Source organism: Panthera leo, chromosome B3 (genome assembly GCF_018350215.1).
Source record: "Panthera leo isolate Ple1 chromosome B3, P.leo_Ple1_pat1.1, whole genome shotgun sequence".
Lineage (NCBI taxonomy): Eukaryota > Metazoa > Chordata > Mammalia > Carnivora > Felidae > Panthera > Panthera leo.
The window spans coordinates 142,875,009-142,886,562 of record NC_056684.1 but is presented as its reverse complement, the minus strand read 5'-3'; the positions used below and the strand labels follow the sequence as shown (position 1 = coordinate 142,886,562).

At 66.9% G+C, this 11,554-nt stretch overlaps 1 protein-coding gene across 1 annotated transcript; it reads right to left on the bottom strand.

Annotated features, from left to right (window-relative positions):
• Nucleotides 1-2,200: 2,200 nt before the first annotated feature.
• On the bottom strand, nucleotides 2,201-3,506 carry DIO3 (iodothyronine deiodinase 3). Its single transcript, XM_042944302.1, has one exon. It carries the CDS (start codon nucleotides 3,408-3,410, stop codon nucleotides 2,487-2,489), a length of 924 nt encoding a protein of 307 aa, XP_042800236.1. The 5' UTR covers nucleotides 3,411-3,506; the 3' UTR covers nucleotides 2,201-2,486.
• Between the last annotated feature and the right edge of the window lie 8,048 nt (nucleotides 3,507-11,554).

Sequence of the window (11,554 nt, the reverse complement as noted above, 5' to 3'; positions counted from 1 at the left end):
TGCCAATTTTTCCCTTAAAAGTTATTTTTTTCAATTTAAATACTTTTAAAGCAAAAAAAAAAAAAAAAATCCCAGCTCAGGGTGTCAGTTCCAAAAACTTTTCACAGAGGAGCAGCGTGGGGGCTGGGCGCGGAATCCGAGGCGGCGTTGGTGGAGCGGGGGCCTCCCTCTTCCATCCCGCCTGCTGCAACCCCGCCCCCCCCCGCCGGTGTAGACCCCCCCCCCCCCCCCAACGGGCGCGCCTCTCGCGCCCAGGCGCTCACTGACACTCCCTCCTTCCCATCCCGCGACCCGGACGGTCCTGGCCTCCCGGGCCCGGGGAAGTTCGGCTGCCCCGCTGCCCCCACTCCCGGTCTGCACTCTCGCCTCAGCGCCCTTTCTTCCGCACCCGCCCCCCGCCCCCCGTTCCGCTCCAGGTGTCGCTAGCAGAAGGAGGTGGGAGCCGCGCTAATCCCGTGCTCCCAGCGTCGCCCTCCCCCCAGGGAGCCGCAGGGGACACCGCGAGCGCCGAGACTGGGCGGGAGCGCCTGGCCGCGACTGTGCACGGAGATCGGTGCCGAGCGCCCCGGCCCCCTCCCCACCAACCCCCGTCCGGGCAACTGCCGCCCTCCTCTTTCCGGAGCCTCTCGGCTCCTGCGTCTCGCTCCGCGTCTCCACTTCCCAGCCCCGAGCGCGTCGCGGGCGGTGGCGGTGAGGTCTGGCTCGAACTTGGCGAAGCGGAGGAGGAGGGGATGTCCTGGCAGGGGGCGCACCCCGCTCGGCTCCCGCCCCGCAGTAGGTGCTGCTGCTGGTGTGATGGCGTTGCTCGCCCGCCGTCCCTCCCGTCCTCCCTCCCTCCGCCAACCTACGCTTCGCTAGTAGCACCTCCCGCGGACCCCAGCAGCCGGGCGGAGATTGGAGGGTAGGGGGAGACGATGCTGCAGGTGCAGGAGGGGGGCTAGGGTGGAGCCAGGTGTGCAGAGGCGCCCAAGGTGGCCAGGAGCCAAGTCCTACCTGCTCCGTAGCCCCCTTTGTCCCCCGCACCGCCCCCTCCCCCACACCGTCGGACGCTCGGAGAAGTTAGACGGGCGGCTGCAGGGGCAGCAGCAACTGCGCTTGTGCGGGCGCGCGCGCGGTGGCAAATAAGGACCCCTTGGCCTCTCCCGCCTCCCTCCAGGACCCCGCCCCGCTCCGCTTCTCGGTTTTTCTTCCGACCCCACCTCCCCCACCGTGGGTGTGTGCGTGCGTGCGTACACCCCTGGGCACCGCCGCAGACCCCCTTTCTCATTCCTTGCCCTCCCGCGCCCCTGCCAGCGTCGGCTCCTTCCAGCCACCCTTCCCCCCAGGGTCACTATGGGGACGCGAGGGAGAGATTTGTGTTTAATTCCTGTCGCTATTCAGAGGAAAGGAAAAAAAAAAAAATAATAAAGGGACCAGAGGCAACCCGAAAGCAGTTTACTTCAAGCTTTTATTACTGTAGCGTAAAAGAAGTTTATATACAGGGAGTATTTCCAGCAAAACACTCACAAATGGCCTTGGAACCAGGGGCCTCCCACCTCCTGGCCCCACAGTCAGCAGCTCTGCCTACGGACGAGGCCCTCACTCGGGGTCCCTAGGCTCTCCCCTCATCTCTCTCGCCCTGGACTCCTCCACCCACACCCCGTTTCCCAGGCGCCCCAGCTTCTTGCTTCTTCCTGGGGCGCTGCGAACCTCGCCGGTGCCTGTCAAGCTGGCTTCCTCTGGCCCCGAAACCGTCCCCCACACGCCCTCTCTCTCCCCTTTAGGGTGGCTTCCTCCCGGAAACCCGGAGTACTTTCCCTCTCTCGTATTCGGCGCTGCTGCAAGCCCCCTGCGGTTCAGAACCAGCTCGTGGTCAAGACCAGTTAGAGATAGCTCGTCATCAGCAGTGGGGCTCGTGAGCACCCCAAATGAGGGGGGGGGGGAACGACCCTGCCCACCCTTCCCCATCCCAAGCCCCTACCCCCAGCCCAGGGACAAGAAATAGACACAAAAGCAGCAGGGCACCCCCTCCCTGGGAGCGACAGGTGTGGGTGCCAGGCAACTAGGGTAAGCCGCGGGCGCTGCTGGAACCCAGCTGTGCGCGAGGGTGCGCGGGCGCGGCCGAAGTCTCTGTGTAGGGGCTGTGCTCCCGGCTGAAGGCACGCTGGCTCTTATCTCTGGGGCGGGGGCGTGAGAGAGGCAGGGGCCTCCGGGGGCGGGGGGAGGACAAGTGGGGTGGGGGTGGGGACACAGGCAAGGGTGGCGTCACGTTAGAGGCAGCCAGGCAGGTACAGGGGAGGGGCGGTCACAGCCACAGAGTCCAGGGAGGCGGGAGAGGCTTTTCGGGCGGCTCGGCTGAGGACACGGGCTCAGCCGGCCCTCCGAGGCTCGGCACGGCTGTGTCATTGGGCCCTCGGCAAACCTGACTTGGTTTGGGGCGTCTGCACGCGGGCTTCGAAGGCTCGAAGGCACCGCCCGCCAAGTTCAGCCAACGGTCCACTGATGGTTTATACTCGACGCGGCTGGCCGCCTCGCAGCTGCGCATCGTAGCGCTCCAGCCAGGTGCGCAGCTCGGACACCTGGTAGCCGTCGGGGCCACGGCCGCCCTGGTACATGATGGTGCCATTCTGGACCACGTAGAGGCGCTCGAAGTAGGCCCCGTAGGCCGAGCTGCTGGAGTTGGCCATGGTGTCGAGGACGAGAGAGCAGCTGGGCGCACCTTGCTGCAGGACCTGCGCCGCGCTGACCCGGTCCTCCAGGCTTCGGTGCTGCGGGATGCTGTAGGGCGAGTCTGTGGTGACCCAGCCGTCCGACGGGTGAGCCTCCTCGATGTAGATGATGAGGAAGTCGACGTCGCGCTGGTACTTGGTGACCAGGCGCTGGAAGGCGCTCATGCGCGCCATGAACGGTGGTCAGGTGCAGCTGCCGAAATTGAGAACCAGCGGGCGGCTTCCCCTCGCGTAGTCAAGGATGTGCTGGTTCTGGAAGCCGTTGGGCAGGACCACCTCCGAGTTGGGCGCCGGGCCGCCCTCGTGAGCCTGCTTGAAGAAGTCCAACTTCTGGCCGTGCCACACGGCCTTCAGCGACGCCAGGGTGCACAGGCGGTTGTCATCGGACACGCAGACCGGCGGGTCGTCGGGGGGCACCTCCTCGCCGTCGCTGTCAAGCTCAGCGGCGGGCTCGGGCTGACCCCGGCGGCGGCGGCGGCGGCGGCCCAGGAAATGCTTGCGGATGCACAGGAAGTCGAGGAGCCAGAGCATGAAGGCCGTGCCTAGGAAGCGCGGGAAGAGCACGAGGCACGAGGCCGTCTGGGCGCACAGCCGCAGGGAGTGAAGCAGCAGGGAGCGGAGCATGGTGGCTGCCGCCCCCGAAGCCCCCTGGGACCCGCGGCCCTCCCCCACCAGCGACCGCGGGGCGGCCCGGCGAGGCATCTGGGCCTCGGCCGTGCGGGGAGCTCGATTTATAGCCGAGGCTTCAATTGGCGGGAGACTCCACCTCCGGCCGGGGCCCGCCCCCTTGCAACTTGAGCCCGGAGGGATCACCCAGCGGCGCGGCCGAGGCCTCGGAAATCGAGGGCCGAGGGCGGAGCGGCCGGGCGGGGGGCCGGCGGGGGGCGGGGCCGGGCCCCGAGGCCAGCTCTCCGGGGGCGTGGGGGGAGGGTGGTGGTGGTGGTGGCGGTGGCGGTGGCGGCGGGGGACCCCGGTCGCGGCTGCCACCCGGGACGGGGAGCTGGACCGGGGACCCAGGCGTCCGCCGGGGAGATCCTCCGGCCAGCGCTCTAGCGCTGCGTGCGGCCTCGGTCCTGGCGGCCCGGCCCCGGCCCCGCGCCCCTGTCGCCGCGCACCTGAGCCGAGCTCCCCGGCGGCCGCCGCGCCGCGCCGGAGCTCCGGTTCGCTTCCCGCGCGCCGCCGCCAACGCCGCCCCCGCCGCTGCTGCTCGTGCGGGGCCGCTGCCCAGGTGCCGCGGGAGCCCGGGGCCGCGGCCGCCGCGCTGCCGGCCCCGGCTCCCGCCCCGCCGGGGGATGCGGGCCCGCGAGGAGGCAACTTCGGGCCCCCGCCGCCTTCCCCGTTCGCCCGCGGGCGCCGCTCGCCTCCCGGAGCCCGCTCGCCCGCCCGCTCGCCTCCCGCGCGCGCTCACACTCGCGCCTCGCACACGGCCGCCCCCCGCACCGCCCCGCCACGCACACCGCGCTCGGCGCCCCCCGCCGCTGCCCGAGGCCGCCGCGCGCCGTCCCGGCCGCGCCCGCCCCGTCCCATCTCGTCCCCGTTCGGCGCCGCCGTTCTAGGGTCAGCGGCCTCCGGGGCGCAGCGGGGAGGCGCGGAGGCCAGGGCCCGCGGGCCGGTTAGCGCCTGGCGCCGGAGACGGGAAGGGCTGGGGACAGCGGCGCCCGTGCCTGCGCCCCAGCCGACCCGGGAGCGCTTCAGGCGCGGGGCGCCGCGGGCGCGGGGCGCGGGGCAGCGGGCGCGGGGCGGCGGCGGCCCCGGCGGCTCTCCCACTAGGGGTAGCTGTTGCCTGAACGCCGAAGCGCTCCCCTCTCGCCGCTCTCCTCGCCCGGCGCGGCCCCGGCCGCCGGGCGCACCCGTCCCGTGCGTCCCCGGACGTTGCTCTCTGCCCCGGGAACGTCGAGACTGGAGCGCCCGAGCTGAGCCACCTTCGCCGACCCCGAGCGCTGCAGCTCCACTCACCGCGGAGGCGCCTGGACGCGTAAAGTGCGTACTTTCAACCGCGAATGAATGTTGAGGCTTTTGGGGGTGCGGGGCGACTCCCCAACTCCACGGGGGCCCTGGTCGGCCCCGCCGCCGAGTCGGAGACCATCCGGTTCCTCGCTTGCGCTCGGCGCGGGGCCGGCGACTTGGGCTCAGGGGCGGCGGGGCGGGGAAGTGCCTTGACCTGGGGTCCCCGAAGCCCGGAGCGAGCCCCGCTTCGCCTTGGCTCGCCTTGCCCTCCGGGGTGAGGTCTGGGCCCGGTCGCAAGCGATTTGTACCCGGTCCCGGGGAGTCGAGCCTCCAGATACGCCCTCGCGGCAGCGGGGACTTTTCTGGGGCGGCGGTGGCGGAGTCCGGGGCCACTGCTGCCACAGTCCCGTGCGCTGCGCGTCCCGGGGACCAGCCGCCTAACTTCTATCCGGGACGGAGACGGCGCTCGCGCCCCGGGCGGAGGTGGGAGCTCGCTGGGCTGGGTAGGGAAGAGGGCGAATCGTTCCCAGCGGCGGCGGCGGCGGCGGCGGCGGCGGCGACGACGAGGGAACAAGTCTGGAGAAGTCAACTGCAGGGCAAGGAGCCCCCACCCAGGACCCAGCGGGACCCCGCGGGCGCGAGGGCGCACACCCCGCTTTGGGCGGAGGTCCTTCGCTCCGGTTTTCGCGGCCCTGGCGGGAGCCTCGGCCGCGTAAGCTCCCCGATGGACCCGTGGCTCCAGCAGTCAAGACCCAGAGTGGAAGGCGGGGTGCGCTCGAATGTAGCCCCCTTTCTGTATCTCCCGCCGGGGTGATTTCTCTGCTGTCTGGAGCAGGGGTTTGAGGCTGCACAGCCCCGGGAGCTCGCTGCCTAGAGGAAAGCCAGCCTGGTCCTCACTGTCCCTCACCGCCCTGGGTAGGGGGCGTTCAGGTGGGTTAGGGAATTCTCCCTGAGCCAAACCTGGCTGGGGCGGTGGTGGGGGGGCGGGGTCCCACTGGGCTGCACCCCTCTTCCCGCAGGGCACCCCTGAGCTAGCAAATTGTTTTCTTCCTGTTTCTTGCTCCCCCTTTTGGATGGTGTGTGTGGTGAGTGAAGCCTCCTGCTTGGCAAGTCTCCGAGGAGATGGTTGGGGGTCTGGGTTGCCGCTCCCCCGCAGGGGCAAGGGGAGCCCCAACTTTTGTTGGAGAAACTTTCAAGCCCTGATTTCTTGATTTTGGGGGGCAGGGGAGGATGCCAGTCTAGGACCTGTGCCCTGCCCCCACCCACACAGAAGCTGGGACAGGGCCATGGGGCAGCCCTCCCCACCTTACCATGTTTAGTCTCAGAAAATGAAAAAGCCACTTGGGGCCGGGGAGAGCCTTCGTGCCCCGGGATCTGGTGGTGGTGCTGGTGGGCGTGTGGAAGCAGTAGTCTGGGGCACAAGTGAGACTGGTCCAAGCTGGCCTGCCCAGCCAGCAGCCCCCAGGCCCCATGCCCTCCATTCCCAGGGAGGCTCGGGGGAAGCAGTGCTTGGCCTTCGGGCTGTCGCTGCTCTGGGGGTTCTGCTTGTTTCTTGGGCTGACAGGCTACACTCCATACCTCAGGATTCCAGAACATTGGACACGGTGCTCAGGCCCTTGTGGCTCCCACGGCCGCTTGTGCAGGGGAGGACAGACCCAAGATCCGGGTGCTCCCTGGCCTTTGGAAGCCAGGCCCAGGCTTGGCGACTCCCTCTCCATCCCTGGCTTCTCCCTCTCCGAAACCCTCTCTCGTCCCCAAGCGTCCCTGTTGCACCTTCCTCCCCTCTTCCCAGGGCAGAATACCAGCTCCACCTGGATCTGGCCCTTCCTGCCAGCTGCCCATCCTGTCCTGACCTGTCCTGGGGGTCAGCAGTGAGAGTCTTGGTCCAAGGCCCAGAGGCCTGGCCCCAGTGGGCCTGGCAGGCTCTGAACTGCAGAGTTGAAGCTGGGGCTGTTCCCCATGCTTCTGGGTCTGGCTCGGCCCGCCCCACCCCCCCTTCCCGCCTGCCCTCTCACGGCTCCAGCAGGGGGCGGGCAGGGGAAAGAAAAGGAAGGACAAGTTGAACTGGGTCCATCTGGTGTCCAGGAGCAACTTGAAAGGGGCTGGTGGGGGGGAGGGGACAGGCGTTGGGGGCCTGGCTCAGCCAACGGGAGGTTGGGTGGCCTCCTGGCTTCCCAGGCCATTCTCATGGGGCTGTCTCCCTGTGCAAGGGAGGCCTTGGGGGGTTTGCCCAGGCTTTGACCCTTCCCCCGCAGCGTCCTGTGCAGGGCTTGGTGGGTGGGCGTATGGTGGGCCCGGCGAGCAACTCCCGCTGACCAGGGATGTTGCTGTGGAGACTTCCCATGGGGACGGGTTGGGCCACCCTTCAGGCCTCCTAGAGCTTCTGGGGGAGATGAACCAGCCTGCACACGTGGCCAAAAGTGGGGGAGAACTTTGAGTGTCCTGGCTGAGCCCTGGGTCACAGCCGTCCTTGGCCACTGACCCTTGGTCTCCCCTTCCATTGGCCTCTTGGTACTCTGGAAATTCCTGGGTGCTGTCCCGCCTCTGAGCCTCCACTCATGTCCTCTCCTGGCAGCTCTCTTCCTCCTCCCCCGCTGCCTTCCCCTTGGCCTGCACCCAGCCTGCCCTGCCACCCGGAGGGAGCTGAGACTTCCCTTGCCCTCATCCTTCCTCCTTTGCGCGGCCTCGGTAGGCGTGTGTCTCACCAGGGTTTTCCGTAGCTGCTGCTGCTCAGGCCTTGCTTCTCCCCGGTTGGCCCAGTCGGGATCCTTGGCAGTGACCTGATCCCGGCACCCAGGACAAGCCCAATAAACCTTTGTGAAGCGAGTGAATGAGCGTGGCGTGGAGTTACTGGAAACTCGTTGCAGGAGAATTCCGAGGTATTTCATTCCGCTCTCTTGCCTGCTGGTAGCCGCGATCGAGGTGGAGGGTGGAGGCAGCTGGGCCCAGTGAGGTCCCCCAGGGCCCGTGCCAAGAGCAGGCAGCCCCTGGGAAGTCCCCCTTGGGTTTGGTGTCAGGTGAGTCCTGCCATCCCCTGGCCAATCTGTTTCCCTTCCTGGGAGAAGCAGGTCCTCCCACGGGCACCCGGGCCCTCCCGTCAGTGTGCTCATTTGCTTCGAGAATGACTTCTTTCCAAACTTCCTTCTGCCTCCCTGGACTCCAGCTTCGCTGGGCTGGACTGGACACCCTGCAGGGGGGGCGGTGGCTGAGGTCTCACTGGTCTGGTCTTAGAGGGTCCTCAAGACATCAGGTCTCCCTACCGCCTCCCACGACGGGCCCCAGCTGGCACCTTCCATGCAGTTCCAGGCAGGAACAGGGGAGATGGTGGTGGGGCAGGTTGCGAGCCGGGCCACGAGAGCTTGTGAGGGTCCCAGGGCCTGGATGCCGCAGGGGTTTGGGCGGCATTCCAGGGTTAGAGGCCTGGGGCTCCTGGCTACCTGCCGTGTGACCTGGGCCTGCCCCTTCTCTCCCTCGGGCCTCGTCGACATTGCAAGGAGATTGGGTGGCTACTCTCCAGCGCTTTCCCTATGTTGTCCCTCCACCACTCCAGAAGGTTCTAGGATGTTTTATAGGACTTACGTGCTGCTTCGGGGCTGGTGGCACCCCCACTGGAGGACAGAAGGCACTGTGGCCTCCTGGCCCTGTGACTCACTCCCGGCCGGCCTTTCCTTTGCCTGCCCTGCCCCCACCACGGCTCTGGCCCCCCACACTCTGGCCCACCCCTCCCCTCAGAGCCTGGGCGCTGGCGTTCCTGCCCTGAGTGCAGACACAGCTCTTGGTGCCCGGCCAGGCCCCTCTGGACGGTGAGCCGGCACCTGCCAGAGGCCCTGTATGGTGGCCTGGGGCCTTCCTGGGGCTGTGGGGTTCTGGGGTGCTGGGCCACTTGTGTGTGAGGGGCAGACCCTCTCTGAACCCTGAGGCCGGCTGCAGGGCCGCCTTTGAGTCGATCTGCTACATCTGTTTCTCACCCTCCCTTGAAAAACGTGGGGTGCAGACAGCCAGCAGAGAGATGCCCCAAGCCGCTTTGCTTCCTTGGGCCTCAGTTTTCTGAGCTGAGAGGTGAGCCTGAGGTCGTGGATGTGTTGTGTGTGCAGGGCCACGCCAGGTGTATGCACGTGTGTGTGTGTGCACGTGTGCTGGCAGGGAGAGCTCAGAGAGGAGAGGGACCCTGGTGAGGCCATGGAGGGTGTGCCTGCTGGTGATGCTTCACCTCAGCCCCGGGCTGTTTTGAGCTGAGGGGGTCCTCCTGAGCCCTTTGCTCTTTTGGGACCCCCACCCTGAAGCCCTGCTCCATGCCGGGCTCCCACGGCAGTCCTGGGCACACAGAGTGGGCCAGGCACGCTGTCTGTCCTCCAGGAGCCCCCCAGCCTGGCTGGGGCCCCGGGAGGGGTAGGCTTGCTCAGGGAGGGAGCGCTCTGGGCCTCCCTCCACGCGTGTGCATGGAAGGTTCCTCGTCTTCCGTAGGACCTTCTGGAGCAGGTGGCGGACGCAGAAAGGCAGGAAAGGCTCTGTCGCGGTGGCTCTGTCTGCACACTCCCTCTGCCACGGCCAAGCTGTGTGATCTCGGGCAAGTTACCTGAAGTCTCTGTGCCTCCACCTGGCTTATCTGTAAAATGGGCAGAACTTTCAGCCCTAACTCGAGGAGTTATTGTCAGAAGAGGTTTGGTCGTGTGTACACAGCCCCTGGGATAGAGCCTAGTGCTTGGGAATGCTGTGGAGAGGACAGCGACCGCCGGCCCTGAGCCCCAGCTCACGCGAGGCGCCGTGCACTCGTGTTCCAACTGTGCTTGGGCGCTTCGGGAGCCTGCGTCCTGGTGCCTGCCAGCGTGTTTCACTCCTCCCCCCAGCTCCTTCCCCCACTCCTGGGGGAAGCCCCCAGGAAAGGCCCTGCTGGAACGCCGCCCGGACACCGCCAGGTCAGGAAGTTGGGGCTTCCTCCTCCTAGAAGCCCATCTCTGTGAAGTCTTTTGGCCCCCGGACACTTCCCTGTCCCCAGTAATTGTGTTTCGATAGGGCCCTTTAGGATCGCACATGGCAGAAGCTCCATCCAAACTTGAGCTAAGGAGGAATTTACTGGCTCTGAAGGGTGAAAAAAAGTCCAGGAGAAGCCCCGCCTCCAGGCCCAGCTGTGTCTCAGCGAGGCCGCCAGGGCCCCGCCTCTCCCAGGCCGGACAGCTTGTGTCCCCGGTGCACCAGCCGCACCCTCAGGTGGGTTCGCTTTGCTCTCAGGTGGCCCGGAGGGGCTGGGGAGGCAGCAGCTGTGTGTGACTGCTTTTCCTCTGCTGGCGTCTGATTGGGCGGAAGGTGGTGGCAGGTGGTCCCATTCTAGCAAGGCGGGGGTCAGGCTGTCCCGGGCCGTGAGTGGGGGCTGGTGGCGGTGACTGCGTGGCCACCACCGAGAAGGCCCTCATGCGTCCTCATTCTCCACTGCAGAGCTTGGCCTCATCCCTCAGGGCTCGGGGCACCTGTCCTCTCGTCCTTACTTTCCAAAATGCCTGAATCGGTCCGCGTTCTCTGGTTACCCGTATCTCCCTTACTGACCGTGGGCTCCTGGAGGGCAGGCTGGGATGGGCTCGCCTGTCTGCCAGGCCAGCACACTGGGGGGGCGGGCCCCAGGAGAGCTTTGGGATCCGAAGCCGCCCCCAGTGTGACCTCGAACGAGCCCTCGGCCTCTCTGAACCTCCGTTCCTCGAGGGGGCCTGCCGGCCGTCTCCGAGCAGGTGATCTTACCCCGTGCGTTAGGGACTGCGGTCCGTCTGGTGCCAGAGTAACGCTGGGTAACAACCACATGGCGGTGATACTTGCTCGTGTCTCACGTGCTGCGGGACTCAGCCGGACCGGGTTTGGCACCCTGCTGACCTTGCCAGGCTGCCTGGTGTCGGCCACCTGAGCATGGCCCCAGCTGGGACAGCGGTGGCTCTGCTCGTCCTCTGGCAGGCTTGCCCAGGCCTGGTCTCGTGGGGAAGGCAGGGGCACGGAAAGAGAGAAGCCCCCATGCACGAACCTGTGTGAAGTCTCTGACCGCTGCGTGTCTGCTCACATCCCACTGGCTCGGGGAGGCCGTGGGTGAGCACCTCGTGGGGCTGAGGGCCCCGCAGAGCTACCCGGCGGCGGATGGGGCACAGGGCAGATGGCCCTGTGCCACGGGGACGGAGCAGGACGGGAACCCGGGCTTCTGGCGGTGGTTGCATCCCTGCCCCCACCCTCCTGGTGGCCGTGCCCTTGCTGGACCGGAGCCAGGCCTGTCGGACTCAGAAGCCTGATCTTGAGGGGTGACGCGTTCGGGTAGGTAGTGTCTCGTGTTCCCCTTCGCCCCTCCCCTCCCACAGCCCAAAGCTGGAGGACAGTCAGCTCCAGGGACAGGGAGGGAGGTCCATCTCCTGTGGTCCGGATGGCATTGGGGCTAACTGATGCACTTGACAAGTCCTTAGGGGAGCATTCCTGCCCTTCTGGGCCTCTGTCCTCACCTGTGTGATGGGGATGCACTTGGTGAGTTGTAAAGGGACTTCCGGTTCAGGACTTGGTGTCAGACAGAGAGAGACGGAAGAGTCTGGGAGGCAGGCTTAGTCCCTGCCACTAACAATTTGCCTCTTTCCGGAAGCTTCTACAGGCTCCCTTTAGTGGGGGTGGTGGGTGCAGGGGTGCAGGAGTTGGGTGTGTGATCTCCTTCTGTGACTCTGATGACCTTGCCGTTCACCTGTCAGCTGGCCTGCTGGGCAAGTCCTTGGGAAGAGGGGGCAGGCAGGGGTGGGGGTCCTTCTGGGCCAGGGCCCATCATCTTGCCCCCCTTCCCTGCCCAGGGGGTTATTTCCTGGGGGGCGGGGGTGGTTTATCTGGAACCGGAGCCTGTTATGGTTAATCCTCTGGGCTGAGGGGTGGAGGGGGACGGATAGAATCAC